General features: G+C 41.9%; 1 protein-coding gene across 2 annotated transcripts; it reads right to left on the bottom strand.

Moving 5' to 3' along the window:
- Positions 1-1540: 1540 nt before the first annotated feature.
- chga (chromogranin A) lies at positions 1541-19552 on the bottom strand. Of its 2 annotated transcripts, none has more exons than XM_079526024.1 (9): positions 19286-19552; positions 18744-18778; positions 13933-14026; positions 10711-10779; positions 8112-8192; positions 6295-6606; positions 4586-4865; positions 3286-3460; positions 1541-1990 (listed from the first exon to the last, which is right to left on the bottom strand). In XM_079526024.1, the coding sequence occupies exons 1-9, from the start codon at positions 19329-19331 to the stop codon at positions 1907-1909; spliced, it is 1176 nt and encodes a 391-aa protein (XP_079382150.1). In that variant the 5' UTR covers positions 19332-19552; the 3' UTR covers positions 1541-1906. The 2 variants fall into 2 exon arrangements, with proteins under 2 accessions (XP_079382150.1, XP_079382149.1); XM_079526023.1 differs by having other exon boundaries at positions 1542-1990; positions 18744-18793.
- Positions 19553-20970: the final 1418 nt, after the last annotated feature.

Raw genomic sequence — 20970 nt, 5'->3', positions numbered from 1 at the left:
GTGAATGCCTGAATGGGTGAATGTAATGCACAATCTATGTAAAGCGCCTTGGATAAAGGCGCTATATAAATTTACCATTTAATGGTACTGATTTTTAACCCTAATTGCACAGGATAGTTTTATGTGGCTGTTTACCTCCTTGGATGTTAATTGTGTTTTCAGGCGGGGACATAAAACGTATTCCGAGTTTTTAGACAGCTGGTGGATGGAAAAGAAGCTCCTTTTCTATCCACCAGCTGTCTAAAAACTCGGAAATTACGTAAAACACAGCTTCTTCTGTCCGCGGCTGTCGGCTCAAGTGTGCCCATGCCCATAGTCCGTGTGGTTTGAATCGCGAGGAGCGTGAAGGCGGCCAGCCTCCCTCATGCTCTTTTTGACCTCTTCTAGTGGAGGGAGGAGAATGGACAGTCACGTGACCTACCTCCAGAGGGAGAAGCTTAACACATTTTCATATTAAGCAAAGTAATCTTTTATTTAATAGAATAGTTATTTTTTTATTCCGTTATTTTCAATTGAGCCACTTATGAGTATTGGTACATTTTTGCGGTTGTTTGGATGAGGTATAGTTTTCTTGTGATTTTTTGTTGGATGGTTTTAGCTTTTTATATTGAGCTGAGCTAAAATGGAACATATGACCTTTGGTTTATAAACCCATGATTTATCATGATTGGTTGCGACTGTAGGTACTATGAAAACCTGCAAAACCAGTCAGTCAGTCCGTCTGCCTGTCTGTCCGTCACACCACCATATATGGCCGTCAGTCCATCACGCCTCGTGACAAGCTCCATATATGGCCGTCTCCATATGAAGATCACGACACTGACCTCATCAAACCCTGGATAGCCATACATGGAGAAGACATATATGGAGCTGGCCAGCAACTCTAGATCTGACCTCAAACCCTTAGATGTCCGTATGGTCCATATGGTCCATATGGATGTCCTTGTGATTTTTTGTTGGATGGTTTTAGCTTTTTATATTGAGCTGAGCTAGAGTTGAACCTATGACCTTTGGTTTATAAACCCATGATTTATCACGTGAGCCACACTGGATTGTGAGAAGAATAAAAATAGTTAGCCGTTTACAATTTTGATTCTGGTGGTGCAAAAAGGCGGTGGGTTTGGCCCCACCACTGCAATAAGGTACCAAGTACCAACAGTAAAAAGAAATCAGTTATGATCGGAATCAACAGACAGAGAACTTCAGATAAACTAACCAATTTATTTGTTTTCTTACATAAATCCCATTTTAGATTACAGTCTAGCCATTTTTCTATTAAAATGTCCCATTATTGCATTGGCTTAATCACATTAAATTATAGCCATTAATAATCAACCATTGCTCCCTGTAAAGTATCAATTAAGCTTTGTACATGTATACATTACATTACTATAAAACCCTACCTTATGAGCATGGTACTGTATGCAGTTGGAATTGCCTTTACTTTTCACATAAGTCAGTGTGTAGGGTTCAAATTATTTGAAAAGCAGGGAAGGTGTGTCGTTAAGCTAAAGCACACAGAGAGAGAAAGAGAGAGAGAGAGAGAGAGAGAGAGAGAGAGAGAGAGAGAAGAGGGAAAATAATTTGTAGTCTTTCAGTGACCAAGTTCCATTAGAGCCTTGTATGCAGAAGTGTGCATGTCTGACTGTATGCAAATGTTTTTTTCTAGCTGCGAAGTGTGGCTTTGCTCGTGAATGTGGAGAACAGCATGTTGCAAGGGAGGCTGCAGCAGTGGCGATGCGAGCGGCTTCCTCGAGAAATAGCAGTGAAGGATGAAACTCTTTGTTTCCTATTCACACTCTTATCGGTGGCAAACGGAGGCAGCTGGCAGAGAGAGAGAGAGAGAGAGAGAGAGAGAGAGAGAGAGAGGAGGCAGCAGCAGATGAGTGGGAGTCTGTTAGTGTTCTCAGCCTCTTCGCAGCTCGTGGAGTTTCTGGGCAACGCTTTCCAGCTCCGACTCGATGGCTGCCAGACTCTCTATCTCAGGCTCCTGCGGACAAAATGAGAGGAATAAGGTAAATGAAAAGAATATATTTGCTCAGAAGTATACGCTTGCACCATTTCTTCTTGCTTTGGCAAGGCTGCACCAACATTGCTTTGCGTGCTGCTTGATACCACAAAAACATGCACCACCCAGGTCCCTGTTTGGTGATTTATGTAGATTATTTGTAGATTTATTTAGATTATCAATAATGAGTACCACAGACGAATAACAGTCTAAGTCCACACTATTGATCCATAATGTATAAATGATAGATAAGGGTTCAGGACAACGAGGCCTTTTCGTGGAGGGGTCAGTCTGAAATTTGGACTTAAGACTGTTTTTCGTCTGTGGTCTTGTTGGCTTCAAGTCCTCCATAAAGAGCTGGATAAATTGTAGGTTGGTTGCGACTGTAGGTCGCAGATTACTATGAAAACAGATTACTATGAAAACCTGCAAAACAGGTCAGTCAGTCCGTCTGCCTGTCTGTCCGTCACGCCACCATATATGGCAGTCAGTCCGTCACGCCTCGTGACACGCTCCACATATGGCCGTCTCCATATAAGAAGATCACGACACTGACCTCATCAAACCCTGGATAGCCATACATGGAGAAGACATAAGCCAGCAACTCTAGATCTGACCTCAAACCCTTCCATATGGAGCTGACCTGTTCTGACATTGATCCTTCCCCACCTGTCCTTCCTCTCCCTTTTAACTTTTACCTGTCCATTCAAACTCTAGACGGGCCCGCCCCAAAGTTATTAGTGCAGCCGCGCCCGGCAGCCGGCGAAAACTAGAGTTCTCAACAGGCCCGAAAATGAAGGCCCGGCCCTAACTGGGCTGGCCCGAGGCCTCGCCTGGCCTTACTAATTAGCACACATTTTATGCCTTACCCGGCCCGAAAACGTCAATTAAAAAAAAAGGTCGCTCCTCGCCCTCAGGGCGTCTTACTGGTTATACAGTACGGTGTCCACTTTGTGTTTTAGTATATTTTAGTTGACTTGTTCATTGGAAATTGTAGGAATATTGAATAGACTTATTATTGATTCTGTATGTCTCTGCAAGAGATCAAAACGCTATCTCAGCAAACATTTACATTAATAAGAAACATAAGTTTGATCAAATTATATCTTTAACACCCAACATGCTAATTTGATCCACTCGGATAGGGATTAAAGGTTTTGAACTTGGGAACCCGGTCAATTAAGTATATAGGATGTAAGTGGTTAATTAAGCTACAACACGGTAGCTATTGGGAGAGATAAAACGATGACAGGCGAATTTGCCAGAAAGAAGCCCACCTCTGACTTCCTGCTGGCACTGCCCTCCTCCTCCTCCTCCTCCCTCCTGGCCATCATCTGCAGCTCCTTCACCTCTGGACTCCTCCTGCTCTCCTCTGTCCGCTCCTCCTGTCCTCCCATCACCTCCTTGGAGTGATGGGGCACCTCCTGCTGGCTGCCGCTGCGCTCCCGTGCTCTACGGGTGCAGACAGTTAAATGAACCAATCAGTTTAAAGGACCTAACATAAAATTCAACTTTTTCTATTTCTTTTGTGTTTTTGGGGCTCCCATATGTGTTTTCTATCCCCACAAATAACCAATTTTGAACAAGCAGGCTTTCATATCATATGGGTGCTTTAATGGAAATTGCTCTCAGGAACAGCTCAACTGATTTTGTCCTCATCGTGATGTAATCAATGTCACCCTACTTTGTATAATTCCTCCTCCTCCTCTCCTCGTCTTCAGTTCCAAATTTGCATTTCCACTTTGTTTACAATGTCCGCCATTGTTGATTTTCCAAGCTGGCATGGAATGGAAACAATCCTTGTTTTATCTATCATCAGTATTATAATGACTCAAATATTAAATAATAATCAGCACCCCCACCACCTCAGGACATTGTGGCATTGCAGCTAAAACTGCTTTCAAAGTCCAGAAAGAAATGACAAGGACTGGTTATATCAGAGTGGTGATTGAGGCTCAAACCATTAGAAATAAGTTTGAGGGACATAGACAGTTAAAACATTTTTTTTTTTATTATTTTATAATAACATGCATTTTGCATGTTATTTCTGCTTTAATTCTTCAGTTTTTCTTTCAACTTTTTTCTTTCTCTATACAGTTTTATCCTACAAGTTTTGTAACTCATGGCTCCTTCAATGCATGAGGAGTGAGCACGGGAGAACATGCAAACTCCACACAGAACAGAAAGACCCTTTTGCCAACCCCACCTAGGGTATGGACGCTGATGACACGGAGGAGAGAACATGCCCCCAGTACCCACAGCATCCCTGGCGGGAATCGAACCTGGGACCTTCTAGCTGTGAGGCAGTGACAGACAGTGCTACCGACTACACCACCGTGCCCCCTTTCTTTCAACTTTAAGAAAAAAATGTGTGGCAATAGCCGATGTACAAGCTCATAACACAACACTGTTGTTAAATAGACTAATTTACTATTTAAAAAAAAAAAAAATCACGTTGACTCATTTAGAAAAAATAATAACATTTGTTAAAAAATGAATACATTGATTATTCGATGAATAGAAAAAGTAATCGACTGAATCATCACTAAGGAAATAATGCATAGCTGCAAGCCTTACTGTGCCCCGTCCGCTTCGCCTCCTCTCTTCTTGGCGGCCCCCGACGGCTTCCTGGCCCTCTTGGTCCACTTCTTCAAGCCGTCTGCGTCCTCAGCCTTCACCTCCCGGTCAGCCTCCTCCTTCTCCTCCTCTTCCTCCTCCTGTGAGCTGGCATGTGAGAACCTCTTCTTCTCGACCTCCTCTTCTTTTTCTTCTTCTTCTTCTTCTTCTATATCTTCAGCAGACTTTTTATCCTCTGACTTACTTTCGGGTGTATCTCTCTTTTTGCTGGATTCATGTCCTGGGATTAATAATGCAAGTAAATAAATAAATAAGAATGCTGAATGCGGTCTCTCTGTCTCTTTCATTCAGTCTCTCTCTCTCTCTCTCTCTCTCTCTCTCTCTCTCTCTCTCTCTCTCTCTCTCTCTTTCTCTCTCTCTCCCAACTTCTCTCGGTCTCCCGCTGGAATATTCTACCATCAGCAAGATTCCACTCCATATAATGAAGTGTTTCTTGCCTGCTGGCAGCATTGCCCTCTGTTAGCTCTTGCCTGCCTGCATTCTCCCTGCTATCTCTAATACTGCACTGTCACACGCTTGGATGCAAGTACATTAATTCTGGGTGTAATAACATTAAGATTCTGGCGCGGCCATCTGCGAATGGCTGATTCATAATATATGCATTCTGGAGTTATGAAAGACAAGACCCACATTCACCCATTACCAACCCCCCCCCCCCCCCCCCCCCCCCCCTGCACTCAGGTGGCCAACATTAGTGGGTACAACAGAAGTGGTAACGCAGAAATGTGTGGGGACGACTTAATTGGCATATCAACTTCATTGAAGAAGGGGGTAAGAATAATTGGCGACTCTAAATTTTAAAATATACTGTAATTTATATACATTGCTAAGCATTTCGGGGATAACAAAGGATGGGTTAGAGTTAGACCACTCGATGTCAATCACTGTGATGTGATGGCTATAGAGCCCTGCCAAATGAGCAAGGCGGCCCGGGAAAATGCGTTGGACTCATTTGAATTCCAGGGACGTTCTTCGTACTGTACACTTTGTTTAATTCTATGGCTGTGCTGTCATGCTGCCATTCCCCTTGGCGCCGTTCCACCGCGAGGGAGGTGAGAGGTGGGCGGGGGGATTGGATGTGTGTGGGGTGGGGGATTCATCATCTAGATGGAGGCAATCCCATCAATCATTTGGCCCAACGGTGCTTGGGTTGGGGGGGGGGGGGGGGGGGGCTAACTAAAAGGATTTTTTTCCCCCTTCCGTCACATTTTTCTTCTTCTCTGGTGAAGTGCATTCTATCTTTTCATTAGTGCTGACTCCCTTTAAGCTGCTCGCGTCAGACTAAATTTGACTTCACGTCTCTACAAAGCTGTCCATCATCTCCAGCTCTCATCCTGCCTATCTCTTCCATTTGTCTCACTGCCAAAAGAAACTTTGGTCCCAAATGTTCTTTGAGACTATAAGGCACACAACCCGTCACATCACAATTTCGCATTATTGCATACATTTTGTATGCTATGTTGATGAATTGAACACATAGGACCGCAATGGAGAACTGAGAACCGACATACGATTGACAGATATTACACTCAAGCTAGTCTCGCGTAGCCAGACAACTATTCCACAATCTCCGAATGCTGGAAGCATTTGGAAATTGCGAGAGGCAACAGTCTGGCAACGCGAGACTACACTCAAGCTGACCAGCTCACCCTTGCTGTTTTCTTCCACTGAGATGGCCCGCTTCTCTTCATCATCTTCCTCCTCCTCTTCCTCGTCCCTCTTCTCCTCGGATATGTTCTCGCTCCAGTCGTTCACGGGGTTTGATATGTGATTATCCGGCCTCTCGTCTTTCCCGCTCTTCTCTTGGCTCTTTCTGTCTATCTCGTTGCGCTCCTCTTGTGACTCTTCACCACGAAGCAGGCCCGCCCCATCTTCCTTGTTCGCTGTCCCCATCGTCCTCTTCTTCTGGGTCAGGATTGATCTTTCCCCCGGTCCGCCCAACGCATCCAGCATGGATCGATCTGGAAGGAAGGAGGGGTGGAGATATAATTCACCATCTATTCTTCAAGGAGGTACTATGAGAAGGTTTTTCAAATTAAACAGTGGGCCAATCGAAAACTGTCAAACTGTTTTTTTTCCCCGTAAATTAACGTTCTACTTGATCATACTACAGCAGTGGTTCTCAACCAGTGGTCCGGGGACCACTACTAAGGGATTCGTCCTTGGCCAAGCAGGGATTTATTTTGTCTTGTAAGAGTAGCAGAAGTTTGGTCTCAAATGCATGATGAACCCGAGAGCCTCGGGTTTGAATCACGGGTAGAAAAAATATTAACCTTACGGATTGTAGCTTTAACAGTGCATGTTTCCTGGAATGACAGGTACAGGAGAGATGACTTTTGCCACTGCTGGTTTAATTGCCACTTTTCAAAATACAAAACCCGTTATGAACATTTTTTGGGGAAATGTCATTGACTCATACATTTTCAACAACATTATATAAAATCCAGACAATAATATTGTCTGGAACCATCTGTGTTGAAATTGTCCAAACACTGCATTTGAGATGGAATAATGTATCATTAGAATATGCATTTCTAGACTGTTTGCATTGGTCTGTGCAGCCATTTCAGCTTCCCTCCTTGGAACTGTGAGCACTAACAGGCAAACCGGCCTCTTCTAATGCAGTGGATTTCAAAGTGGGGGTCGCCAGGAAGGCCAGAGGGAAAGAATAAGAAAGAAATTATATATACATTATATAAAAATATATAAATATTTCACAGTAGGGGAGTCACAGCCAGAGGATATTGCGGAGAGTCTGTGGCAAGGAGTGGTTGTGGGACCATTGTTCCAATCTAATGCACGGCCTGATCGTGTCCAAAGTAACCAGGGGAGTCACCAGGGTTTCACATTATACTGTACACCTCACAAACTTTATTCCACAAGTCCCAAAATGGCACTCGCATGAAATGGCTGACAGCCTCCCGTTGCTGATACACTGACAGCCTCCCGTTGCTGATACAATAGAAGTTCATGCATTTTTAATGTGCCAAGCAGATCTCCCCTCAAAAGCCAAAGTCACTACATTTGGTGAATTGCTGTCACAAATATATACAGTTAAAGCGGCACTATGTAACTTTTCTCTTCTCCGCCGGATTTAACACAAGATTTAAACTCTGTTTCCTGCGCAAGTGTTTTTACCATTGAGCTAATAGAGCCGGTCTTCTTGCTTAGGGTATGAAGTGAATCTTGACCATCAGGTCAAAATTTGTGTCAGATCCTGTGTCTAGGGACCTGACATGACATTTGACACGATCTAAACATCTCAATAGAAGTGCAGAAAGACAAATACAACCACCTCAATTGTATAAGTTATATTGGCTGCTGCTGCTGCCTGCTGGGATTTGAAGTAACGTTCGCTTGCCAAGAATAACTGATTTTCAAGTGGAAAAACTTCAATTGAATGTCAAGTCAAAACCAAGCTCCCTGGCAGCAGTTGTTCTTTCCATGAATCATCCAGGTAACTCACCAGGCACGTCATCTGCACTGTGGGGAGCTGGAGTCACATGATCAGATGCAATGATGTCACCTTGCAGCTGAGCTCTCTCGCCTGGGGGAAGATCATGGACTGAAGTTCAAGCCAAGTGGTTCAGTTACTATGCGTTCAATCCGTTCATTATCTTTCTGTTTTTGGTGTGTGTAACCCAAATTATGCACAAAACACAAACATTAAATCCTATAGTATAGAGCGTCGCAGTCCCGCCCCCTTTCATGACGACGCCAGGCCTAGGAAATGAATCCCAATGCATTTTTCCCCATAGACATTTCAAAAAGTATTTATTTAAAGACCTTTTTAAGCGTCGTACGAAGCCAACTCAAGTCGTGACAAATCATGACAACAAACACAATATTTTGGACCAAACAAATAATTACAAAGAAGAAAAACAACAAAAGTGTTGTAACCTGCCGTTTTTTTCGACTTTCTAATTCTTTGTTTGGCCCAAAACATTGTGTTTATTGTCATGATTTGTCACGACAAGAGTTGGCTTTGTCCGCGGCGTAAACGTCTTTAAATAAATACTTTCTGAAAAGTCTATGAGGAAAATTAATGGGGATTTATTTTCCACGTCTCCCGAGGGGGCGGGACTGCGACGCTCTATTGACAATGAATGGACAATTTTCAGTGTTTGTGTAAACCCAAACATTGTGTACACACAAACATTGAAGACAAAAGTGAGGACACAAATTGTGATTGGCCAGAATGAGATGATGTGTGATGATGTACAGTACGATGATAAGAGCGCCCTTCACTTCACACGGGTGTAATGGGACGCTAGCCCCTCCTATATTCAGGTATTAGTGTAGATTGAATAGAGAATTTACATCATATGTGTCTGAGCAAATCGGCGTAGTGTCTATTTTTGTCCTACACAAAGTTCCCTTTGACAATGAATGGAGAATTTTACGTCATGAGCAAATCGACTTATTTATATATAACCGGTACATTCTAATACTAGTACGCCAGCACAGTGGTACTCCGAGGGAGTCCAGGGGTCATCGAGGGGGACAATGTCAAGGTGTGAGTATGAGGAGTCCCTGCTCCCATAACTATGCGAATGTATTTATGGGGACATTTGAGACAGATTTCATTTACAATAACAACCCCCTTTAACCTTTGGTTAAAATGTTGGTTCAGGTTTATTGACGATGTGTTTTTTATTATTTCTGGTACAGCAGAACAGTTGGGGGAGTTCAAGAACTATATGTCAATACTAGAATGGCTTCGATAGCCTTTACTCTGGAGTACAGTAGAGAGTCAGTGTCATTTTTGGATGTTTTAAGAGAGATGGAGATAATTTAACGACCTGTGTTTATAGGAAACAATTAAACAAACATTCTTCAAGTTATCATCCTTCTGGATTAAAGAGGACCTTACAGTCAATTACTTAGAACAAATATAATCTGTAGTTCCAACAGTGCTTTTGAAAGACAAGCGAAGGAGGTGTGAGCGTTTTAAAACCAAAGGTTATAGTGACAAAGTGCTGAACACTAACTTAAAGTTAGAGCTAGAGAAAAAGAGAGAGCTATAGCTTGTTGACTCCTAAACCTGCTCAGACAGGTGAGTCTAAATTGGTTTTATCCACAACTTATTCTCCTCTGTGTCAGGACATTAAAAGTCAGGTTTTGTTTATAGTGCTTCCAATATGGATCTTATAAAAGTATCAATATATGGTGTGTATTTTGTATTCGTTTTTCGTTTTAATATAAGCCTCCTGTTGGAAAATAACTATCTGTAACAGTATTGTATGATGTAAACAGATGTATTTGTCCACGCTTTGTGCGTGGCACCCAGGTCCCCTTTATAAGTGAGACCTACGCAGTACTTTTTTTTTTATAGATTTACGCTGAGGAAGGCCTCTGGGCCGAAACATCCCACACTGCTGTTGAAACAAAATAAAACAAGAATCCTATAGGATACAACATGAGACTTTGCTGGTATTCATTTCTACATGCAGTCATCGAGGGGGACCCCATGGAAATTAGTAACATTTGAAACACTTACTGTAAAGCGCTATTTAAAAAAGATAGAAAGAAAATAGCCGATCCACATCCACAAGAACACGTGTCGTGATGTGACATGTTGTGAGCTTTTAGATGTGCTATTCTTGTCTATTTTTGAGTGGTGCAAACCACTCCAACAACCAGCTTTGTCTGTACCCGTGTACCCGTGTATGTACCCGTGTACCTGTACGTGGCCCCACGCACAGGTGAGCATGGTTGCTATGGTTAGTGTGTGACGTCACTGCACCACTCAGTTCACACGGGTGTGATTTCTTTAACCCTTGATGCCTGACATGCCAAGTAAAAAACAGTACTAGGGACACCAGGTGGAAATAGGTTAATTTCACAATAAGTTCACCTGCTAGAAGGAAATACAATGAGGGAATACTGTATAAGAATGACTATTCAGATTTAGTGTTTGAGAACCACTAGCACACAAGTGAAGTATTCTATTAAAGCCTATACACTTGGAAGGTAACGGAAAAGGATAGCCATGATGATGATGAACTGCATTATGTCCAGTGCACAAATATCCTCCCTTCAGGCTATGGAGATCTGTGACTCACCCAGAACAGCAATGTCCTGCAGCTCCTTGAGAAAGTTATGGTGACGAAGGATGGAAACCAGCCTGTCATCTGCAGATGCACAACACACAACATAAAAGGAACGCATACATTTGTTAATTATGCAATTGAACGGAGAATGCCAAACAACTTGTTAAAGCATGCCGGCCCACGCAAATTATGTAATGACACAAAGAGCCAACACACACACACACACACACACACGCACACGCACACACACACACACACGCACACGCACACGCACACGCACACGCACACGCACACACACACACACACACACACACACACACACACAGGTGCATGCTGTCTCACATCCAGCGACCATGTTCACAGAACTCAGCACTTTGCTCGCTCTCCGTCAGAGTTAATTGCCCTGAAATTTAGTGCCTTCAAAGCAAAGGCACAATTAATCACTTGGCCCAGAGGAGAGGCCTCCAGTGAGTTACAGCAGCACCCAGTCTTTCTGCTGACCCACAAAGAGAACCACATCTGCAGCACAGCATGCTAACCACTTGAACTTGGGGGGGCTATTAGCCAAAAATATCAAATCGACAAGCCAACAACGTGTCGCAAACGTGACGCGTTGTGAGCTTGTGGATCGGCTATTTTTGGCAAAGATATTTGGTTTAGAGGGGGGGGAAACCGGACGAAAAGTACAGAGCCAACTCATGCGGATCCAATTGAATAGGTCTAGATTCTAGAAGAAGGTTTAAGTGGATTAAGTCCAAGGTCATTCTCCGTGGATACTTTTGTTTCTGTCTGTACCCGGCTCCTCCTGGCATAATGTGCCAGAAGTGTCCTTCCTTGAGGCACTGACTGAGCCCCTATAACTGCAGGTCGGTGCCTTGCATGGATGCTTCCGCTGTCAGTGACTGACTATGCGAGTCGGCGTGTGAATGTAATGCACATTGTAAAGTGCTTTGGATAAAGGTGCTATATATAAATGCACCATTTAACACACACACACACACACACACACACACACACACACACACACACACACACACACACACACACACACTCTCTCTCTCTCTCTCATTTCATTATGATCCATTCACATCCTCCCTTTGTCTTTGAACTCTCACTGTGTCCACTTCTTTCAATTCCTGTCGTGGTGTTCAGTTACCCCGTCACAGCAGTGGTTGGGTAACAATAGCTGTGTGAGTAATGCCACGATTGATTTTTCCTTTCCAACGAGGACACTGTAATACAATGGCACCGTAATGGAATAGGTCCGGTGTGTTGTTGAGTCATATAGTGAGTGACCTACGCACCCCTCTGCAGGGGACTCTCATCCGTTTAAGTGATTCACAACATTAACATAGTGATGTGAGCACCGTGCATTCATTCATTCATTCATTCATTCATTCATTCATTCAGTGTTGACATGTTGACATATTTTGACAGGAAATTTTGATTTAGTTTCAGTCATAGTCGTTTGAATAAAATTCCATTTAGTTTTAGTCATATTTTAGTCACCTGAAATGTCTTGGGTTTTAGTCTAGTTTTAGTCGGCTACATATCATAAGACTTTAGCTGACTAAATCTACAGTTGATTTTGTCGACAAAAAATTATTTCGGCAGGCCTTGATGCGGTCGTAATGCCTGCTTTTACACTTTTATTTGCATGCTGAAAATAGCTGATCTTGTAGATCTGCTATTTTAAATACATTTTGTCTTAGGCCCAAACCACACCAATGATTCACCATGCAACTCCTTGCAACCAAACGGTTGCGAGTTGCATGCATGTAGTTGCATGCAACCATTATGATCCCAATGGCAGTTACATTGGTGTGACATGTCCTTAAAACTGTTTTGTTGCACGGAGTTGCATTGGTTTGGTTTGGGCCTTTGTCTCAGTCATCAGAGCTTAGTTTTTCTTTAGTTTTCATCAGGGAAAAAAGGTAGTCGACGAACATAATTTGTCATAGTTTTAGTTGAAAACCTCTATTATCCATATTTCAAAATTTGTATTTTCTTGTAAATGAAAACGCCTTACTTTGTCATATGAGAGTAGCAGAAATGCAAGCTTGCAACACATCTGCTAGTTTCACTATTATTAAACAATTTGTTATGTGAAAGTCTGTCTGTGGGGTTTTATAAATACTGAATCAATACTGAATCAATGAAAAGTATTAACAACTAAATAATAATTGGATCCATTGGAACACGGGTTGTCTTTTCCATTTCCCGAAATGTTACAGTTTTGGTTTCTACCCGACTTGCGGTGAAAATATTGGTTCCAATTAGAGGACCTCATTATTTTGTTCAGGGTGGTGTGAAGACCATGTCGTGCTGCCTTTGTGGATTCAATAGCTCCACAACTGCATGTCTTAAATTGCCGTAGCAGCAGAACGATGTTGACAATAACGGCACTCGCTCGCTGGCATTTATTCTCGTTTATTCTGACTTATAGCAGCCATGCACTCACACTACTGTATGCCTCAAGGTGCTTTCAACCCAAGCACAGCGACAGCCCATAGAGACACACAAGCCACAGTAAAATCCTCGTGTTCATTTAATTCTGAAAGTGTAACCGCTCAGTCAGCGGAGCACGAGGTCCTCCTCGGTTCGATCCCGGGTAGGCCTACCGTCAATTCAGTGTATAATATATGAGTAGCACGGCTTGGGTAACTAAGTCGTGCAGTAAGTATACTGAGTAAGTGGTAATGGTAATAGTACAGTAAGTGCACCATTTCCCACTAGGGGTATGGTCTAGTGCATTGGATAAGGATATAGACACCTACTTTCTCTGCTGATGTCGACAAGCCTCTCTGACTTACTTACATGTGTACACTCTCAGATATATATTTATACATTTCCTGTGGAAAAAGGAGCTGAAATAAATGTTCATCACTGGAGATTACTGCAGATTATTTGCAGCCTTTTGCAAAATCACTGCACATTAACCATGACGATGGCACTCTGAAATGGGGGGGATTATGTATGAAACATACTGTGGCTTATTTTAAATCATGAGTCCAACAACATGGCTGAGATGTCCATCGGATTAACACCCTCTCCTGACGCAATGTAAGACTAGTCTGGAACCAAAGCATCAAACAAGCGTGTTGCTGTCCAAAAGAAGGAATTCATCTATTTTTCAAAACAACAACAGGGTTGGGTGGAGGATGTAGAATTGATTTTCTGGTGGAAGGTTATAGGACTAAAGCAGGGATTCATTCCCTAGTGTCAAGCTCTTACCTGTTCTCAGCAAAACCAAGCACTCCTGACTGACAGGCAAGGGGTGCGGTCTTGACAACACATCAGCCAATGCCTCCACTATGCATTTCATCACCTGGGCAGACAGAAAGAACACAGGACTGTTAGCTACTGGGTTACTAATTAGTTATTGTTTATTGCGACAGTAGGTTGCATTTACTATGAAAACCTCTCCGGTCAGTTGGTCGGGCTCATGACATCACACCTCCATATATGGTCACGCCTTGTGACATCCCGCCACCATCTCCATATATGAAGATCACGACACTGACCTCATCTAACCCTGGATAACCATACTGTACATCATACAGCAACTCTACATCTGACCTCAAACCCTTAGATCTCCATATATGGAGCAGACCTGTTCTGACATTCCATATGTTGATCCTCCCCACCCGTCCTTCCTGTTCTGACATTCCATATGTTGATCTGACCTCATCAAGCCCTGTACACTCAAGACACACTCCATATATGGCCAGTACAGAATTCATTCCATATGTTGATCTGACCCCCCCATGCCAAAGCGCCAGCGCTCGCCCAGCAGTCTGCCATCTGCCGTCACCAAGGCGGATGCGTGCTCGCGGGCGAGGTCGATCGCTTCTCGCCCTCAGGGTGTCTTACTTGTTAGTTATTGCCTTTTTGCTCTATTCAGAGAGTAGACAGACAGGAAAGCGAGTTCAAATCACTAACATGGAACATCGGTCCTGACTCTGATTGTTCAATTTAATATATTTGTATTTAATTTTTTGTCTCCTGTACAGGTTTCCAGCTATAGTGCTATATTAAAACGCAGCACACTGTGATGCAGTTTGTCTTAAACCCAGAAACTAATTTATTCTTGGTCCGGCACTGAAGATCCTGTAGCAGATCTACAAGCTTGGCAATGTTTTTGGCTCGGGACAGCGTTGACTGCGTTGTAAGATGGAATGAATGAATATACAGGTATATGAGGCATTACAGAGTGTTGTAATAGCACTCTCCTTGCTCTTCATGTGTCTGTACAACCAGAGCCTTCTATTGGAGAGTTGCGCCAATAAGGGGTCAGAAACAATGCCGGTCATGTGGTTAATGTAACTCGAAATAGTGACAAACGCTCATAAGCTCCAGTGCATTCTGTAAACGTCCGCTTCAGGGCTTTGTCACTAATCACCAATAGAAGGCGCTGTACGAAACTTGCCCAATTAAGTGAACGGGAGTGACGGAACTCTCCTTATATGGCTCTGTGCACAACACCTAGAACAGCTATTCCCATTGGTGGGCCGTGAGGGTATTGCACGTGCGGGCCCTTAAATAATTGGCAAAATACTAAGATTTTAATGATTTTAAATTAATATATATTTTTTTTCTTTAAAGCTTCACAAATTATATTTCATTGCGATGCCACGATAAATAAAAACGTTGTAGTGGTTAAAGCATATGCCTTTCATGCGGAAGGTTGTGGGTTCGAACCCTGCCTGGGGTCGACGTCAGCAAGGGCATGCGGTCGCAACGGGTTCCTAACGCCAAATTAAATGGGTTCAGATCTGAGCCAATTTGAGGAGGTCGCATCTGAAGCCTGTCCTGGACGGGGTATCCCGACGTAAAAACAAATCCATCCACTATGTTAATTCATTTATCCAAGCACAATCACATTGATTGATCGTTAAAATAAACATGAAAATGCCCAGGGCCCGTGTGTGGGCCGTGAATGCTTTTAGGATATTTCAAGTGGGCTCTGCTCCAGAAAGGGATTTGGAGCCTGCATGTTGAATGTCCAATGTTTGTGTATCAATTCACTCCAATAATCCATTATTCCACAGTGGTCCAGGGACCACCTGTGGTCCTTGATGGGGTTCCAGGTGGTCCCCCAGCAAAATGATGGAGAGTTGGTAACCAAAGCCTACCTACATGACTGCCTGCCTAAATATGTTCCAAACCGCCCCCTCAGGTCTTCCACTGCTGGCCTGCTCGCTGTGCCTAAAAAAATGGCAACTACAAAATACAGTGAAGCAGCTTTTTGCTTCTACGGGCCGACAGCGTGGAACAAACTCCCACTGTACCTTCGACAGGGAGTCTCTGTAGACATTTTTAAAGCACAGCTAAAGACCCACTGCTACACTCTTGCTTTTAATTGATCTTCTGCATTTTTGTTATTCATGTATTGCATTACTGCTATTATTTTTAATGTTTTATGCCTTGCTTATCTTTCCTTTCTTTCTCCATTGCTCTGTAAAGCACTTTGAGCTGCATTCTATGTCATGAAAGGTGCTATACAAATAAAGTTGTATTATTATTATTATTAAATGGACCCTTAGATCTCAACTCTTGAGAGTGTAAAATTAAACAAAAAATTGACCCTTACGGGTTTCATTTCATGCTCTCAAGAGTTAAACTATTTTAAACATCAAATTACATAATTTTACAAGACGTCTACACAATTAGAGAATGTAGAATAACTGTTATTTTGATCAACGCCTGTTGTCTCTCCTAATGGTGCCACATCAATACATCATGGAATTGTTGACAAAATCCTATCCGACGACAACAGAATATTCTAAGACTTGGGTCTGAGAGGCTAAATATCTTCAAACGGTGGTCCGTGGCACAAATGCAGAATAAATAATGGGCCTTGAAATGAAAAGGGTTGAAAACCACTGCTTTATCCAAAGATGTGACTCTCAGTCCCAAGATATAGGACGAGATCAAATTCCGTTCCGTTCAGTGCCCAGTGACTCACTCAAAGGCCTAATTATAATTTTATTTACTTGTTATTTCTCTCTGGGTCTTTGATGCATTCCTCGGTTACACTGTATCTCTTATTTCCAACTTGTCACTCCTCTCCTCGCTTATTCTCTTATCTATCTACAGCAGTGGTTCTCAAAGTGAGGGGCAGATTGACCCCCAGGGGCCCTTGTGGGATGTTCCAGGGGGTCCCCAGCAAAATGAGTAAATATATATATAATATGGGTTATTCCTAGTATTCAGTGCCATTACCACAGACGAAAAACAGTCTATGGGTTATTCCTAGTATTCAGTGCCATTACCACAGACGAAAAACAGTCTAAGTCCAAATTTCATTCTGACCCCTCCACGAAAAGGCCTCGTTGTCCTGAACCCTTATTTATCATTTATACATTATGGATCAATAGTGTGGACTTAGACTGTTTTTCGTCTGTGGCATTTGTGTCCCCAGGTCATAATGGGCAGTATTATGCGTGTCTTAAGTACCAGGTCTTATGACTTAACTTAAGACCTGGAGGCGTGGTCAATGCTGTTTGGCCACTCAGAATAGCAAAATGGCATTGATCACGCCTCCAGGTCTTAAGTTAAGTAATAAGACCTGGTACTTAAGACACGCAATACATCATACATTAAGCAAAAACACTAATTCCAAAAAGCTTATCTTATACTATTAAAGGTTTTCCAACATAGAACAAAAAAATAATTGTACCTCAGAGTGAAATAAATATAAAATAATCCCTTTGATTTGAATAGAGGTATGCTAAAACACCATGTCCTCTCCATGTTTTTTCAGCTTCAGTTACAAATATATCTAATCAAATTAAAACAAAATCTAAATTTTGAAATCTTATTATATAGTATAGTTCTAATGCTTCTCACCAAATGTTACTAATTGTGATAAATCTTGAAATCAATTTTGTCCCCCTGTTCACCTTGTCAAGCTGATGCAAATCCACATAAATGTTCCCTGGCTAGATCTCTAGCCAAATGACTTCAGAAAGTTATTTGGCTAGAGAAACGATCTTTGAAAGGAAACCCTACACAACAATAAGTATCACTGTTTAATTTGCCTTTTTTCCAATGTTTTAGGTTGCATTACTGATGTGGTAAAGCATAAATGTCCCCCCTGTTAAGCTTAATTATAGAGGAAATTGATACATTTTCATGATTCTGAAAATATGGTTGATAACTAACTATATTAATGGCCATCTCTATAGCATTAATGTCCCATATTTGTCCCCCATGTTACAGTGTCAATGGATATTTACATAGAAAAATTGGAATAATGCATTAAGCTGGACAGATGTGTTTTTCTGACAGCTAGCTAAACATAATGAAGTGATGAAATATTAAAAAGTCCTTGCATGAAAAGGTTTGAGAACCATATAGTGTATCTTCAATCTGCAGTATCAACCTAAAATCTATCCACTTTAATAATGGTCTTCAACAAACAGCCCAGGCTCTCATCCTGCTCAGCATCTAATTCTATATGGGTCGTTCGGGATGTGAAATGGATCCCTGTCTCAACTAAAGGATCATGACTCTCCGCTGTGCTGGAGCTAGGAATGGGCTTTATTGATTCTGAAGTCAAACTGAACTCGCCCCTTAGTTGGTGGGGAGAAATGTAATACAGGACAAACTGCTTGGCTGGTGTATATTTCTAGCTCCAGTTTACCTTTTGAGAGTAAAGGGTGGTGAAGTAATTAGTTGACCGATGAGAAGTTGGCTTTTATACAATATTGTATTTTTGAGTGGTGCAACCACTCCTATACAGCTGCTATGTTTGTCTGTGGCTGTGTCACTGGGTCCCTGGCTGGGTCGGTCTGTCTGAGCACGAAATGGCGTTTGGTTGGTTTTCACAACCAAGTGTCACTGTTGTGCAGCCTAACACACACACACATGTATATATGATGATTTGGGGTGTTACAGTACAGTACAGTACAGTGCCAGTAGTCATTTATCAACCATTTCGGACACAGGGCAGCTCGCCCTGTGTCCGAAACCATACACACCATGATGTTTCAGTCATTTGTTATAAGTAATGCACAATGTGTAAAATAATTGCTGCTTACTTTGACGTCTTCATTCTCCAGGTGACTTGAAGTCACTGGCAATGATAGAACTGGAAAATAAGGTAAAGCATATCAACATAATATTGTCACACAGCTGTCCTTAACAGCTGAATCCAAAATTAGACTAAAACGACATAAAGAAAAAATAATAATAATAACCTGTATAATTAACAAATAATCTAACTCACAACTTTAAAAGAACCATTGAATTAGGACTTGCTAACTGCGCTAAAACTGCAGGTGAGTGTTTTTTTGCCCTGCATTCGATTCTAACACCGCAAGGCTCCCATGTGACAGACAGACGTCTCTCTCGCGCGCGCGCGCGCGCACACACACACATGCGCGCGCGCACACACACACACACGCACGCATGCACGCACGCACGCACGCAAATAAATAATAATAAATAAATAATACTTGCCGCTGTCCTTGGTTCTGAATCGAGGAAGGACATCATGAGACACGTACAAACAGTTCAACAGCCATTTTACTCATTCAACTTTAAATGTAACAGGGCATGCAGGGTCGAGCCTTTTTCTTACCGCAGTTAGATAATGTTGTTAAAAACAACAATCCTCTCACGATCATCTTCGCAAATTATAGACACATCCAACCAAGCTCTCCAGCAATATGAGAAAATTGGGCAAAGCCTTGTTTTTTTCCGCCTCCCCAGAAGGTTTGATTCCGCCTCCTTCGAGTGCTGCAGATGGTGTTTTGTTTTATGGATGCATGCTGAACAAAACTTGGCCGCCTTTCGTTATTTCTGGAGAGCACGGTGGTCCCTCTGCATGGATGGACGCGGTCCTATGTTCACACCACACGAACGCATCGCTGCAAGCCCGCAGCACGCTTTTATACTGAACGCCTGGCTTGGACAGAGAGGAAATTACATCATCGTCTTCACACTATTAGAATCGACGGTGTTCGTTTAACCTCTGAGATTGTAGCCTACAAAATGCCATACGGGTCCATTTTGGTGCCATTGTAGCCTATACGGAGGATTTAAGAGCGCCAGGGCTATGTGATAGTGATGACACCGGATAACACCGGGCGTGTACAGGCAGTGGTGGAAAGTAACTGAGAAACTAAGTAGGCCTACTGTAAGAACTTAAGTACAATTTTGTGGTATTTAGTACTTCAGTTGAGTATGTAAAATTTTCAATAGGCTACTTCTACTTCTTCTTCCACTATGAAACCTTTTGTCTCAGTTACTTTGTAGATTGATTATTACTACACAAAAATACATTAACCACTTTAACCGCCCTATATGTATACTACTTATACACAGTATAGGCTAAGTACAGTATATTGCTGACCACAATTAAAACAATGAAGCCCTTTAGGGCTTTTTGTGTTATCCTTTCAGCACCATTGTAGACTATAATCGTACCACTAGCCTACTACTATTTGCATACTGCTAATAATGTATTCAATCAATAATACAAATAAATACAAATAAAAATAATAAATCAAATTACTAACTATGGGTGTTATCTGATGCAAATAGGATACAAATTATTTACTTTAGTGTGATATAACAACATCCCTGCAGTGCCATTAGAGGTGAAAAGATTTAGCATTCTATATGAAGGCTATAAAATGCTTAAGTGTAAAGCAATTAGTGCTAAAGCAATAGTGACAACTGCATGTTTTATTGTTTTCTAATATCTGGTTAAAGTAGCCTATATAGCAATAATCTACCCAGCAATAACAATTTAAAACGGTTGTCTGAAAGAAGCATGACAATAATATTGTCATGCTTCTTTCATTCAGTCATATTATGACTATAGATTAGATGACTATAGATTTGTGGCTTCATATTTTTATAGCTAATGAAGGATGTAAGGACAAAATGATTCAGAATAATTATGTGTAGAGGGATTTGCAGCTATGATATCTGGCCTGGTTTTCTATGCTGTAAAACAGATTCCCACATTTCATTCTCCGGAATGACCTCCTGTGTAATGTCCTTGTATCTGACACTAAAAATAGAGAATGCTAAACAACTTAAAGCCAAGACTCGGAACAAAGAAGATATATCCATATCACACATCATCACCAATCATTTTATTTTAATACAGGAATATTTGGGGCTGTGAGAGTCAAAGATTTATGTCAGATTACAAAGGTGTATATAAATTGTATTTGCTGATAGTTGTGTTGCTAGGTGACATATAGGTAAGATACAACTGAACTGTCAATGCTGTGACAATACTTAAACTGATAA

This window comes from Electrona antarctica, assembly GCF_951216825.1.
Source record: "Electrona antarctica genome assembly, chromosome: 17".
Classification (NCBI taxonomy): domain Eukaryota; kingdom Metazoa; phylum Chordata; class Actinopteri; order Myctophiformes; family Myctophidae; genus Electrona; species Electrona antarctica.
This window is presented reverse-complemented; position numbering and strand designations above follow the sequence as displayed.

Excerpts from the sequence above, each read along its gene's own strand:
- chga (XM_079526023.1), bottom strand. The coding sequence starts at position 19,331 with ATGATCGTGAGAGGATTGTTGTTTTTAACAACATTATCTAACTGCG. Across the intron at positions 14,027-18,743 it reads TGGAGAATGAAGACGTCAAA|GTGATGAAATGCATAGTGGA; the intron begins GTAAGCAGCAAT and ends CTGTCTGCCCAG. Across the intron at positions 3,461-4,585 it reads GGCGAAGCGGACGGGGCACA|AGCACGGGAGCGCAGCGGCA; the intron begins GTAAGGCTTGCA and ends CTGCACCCGTAG.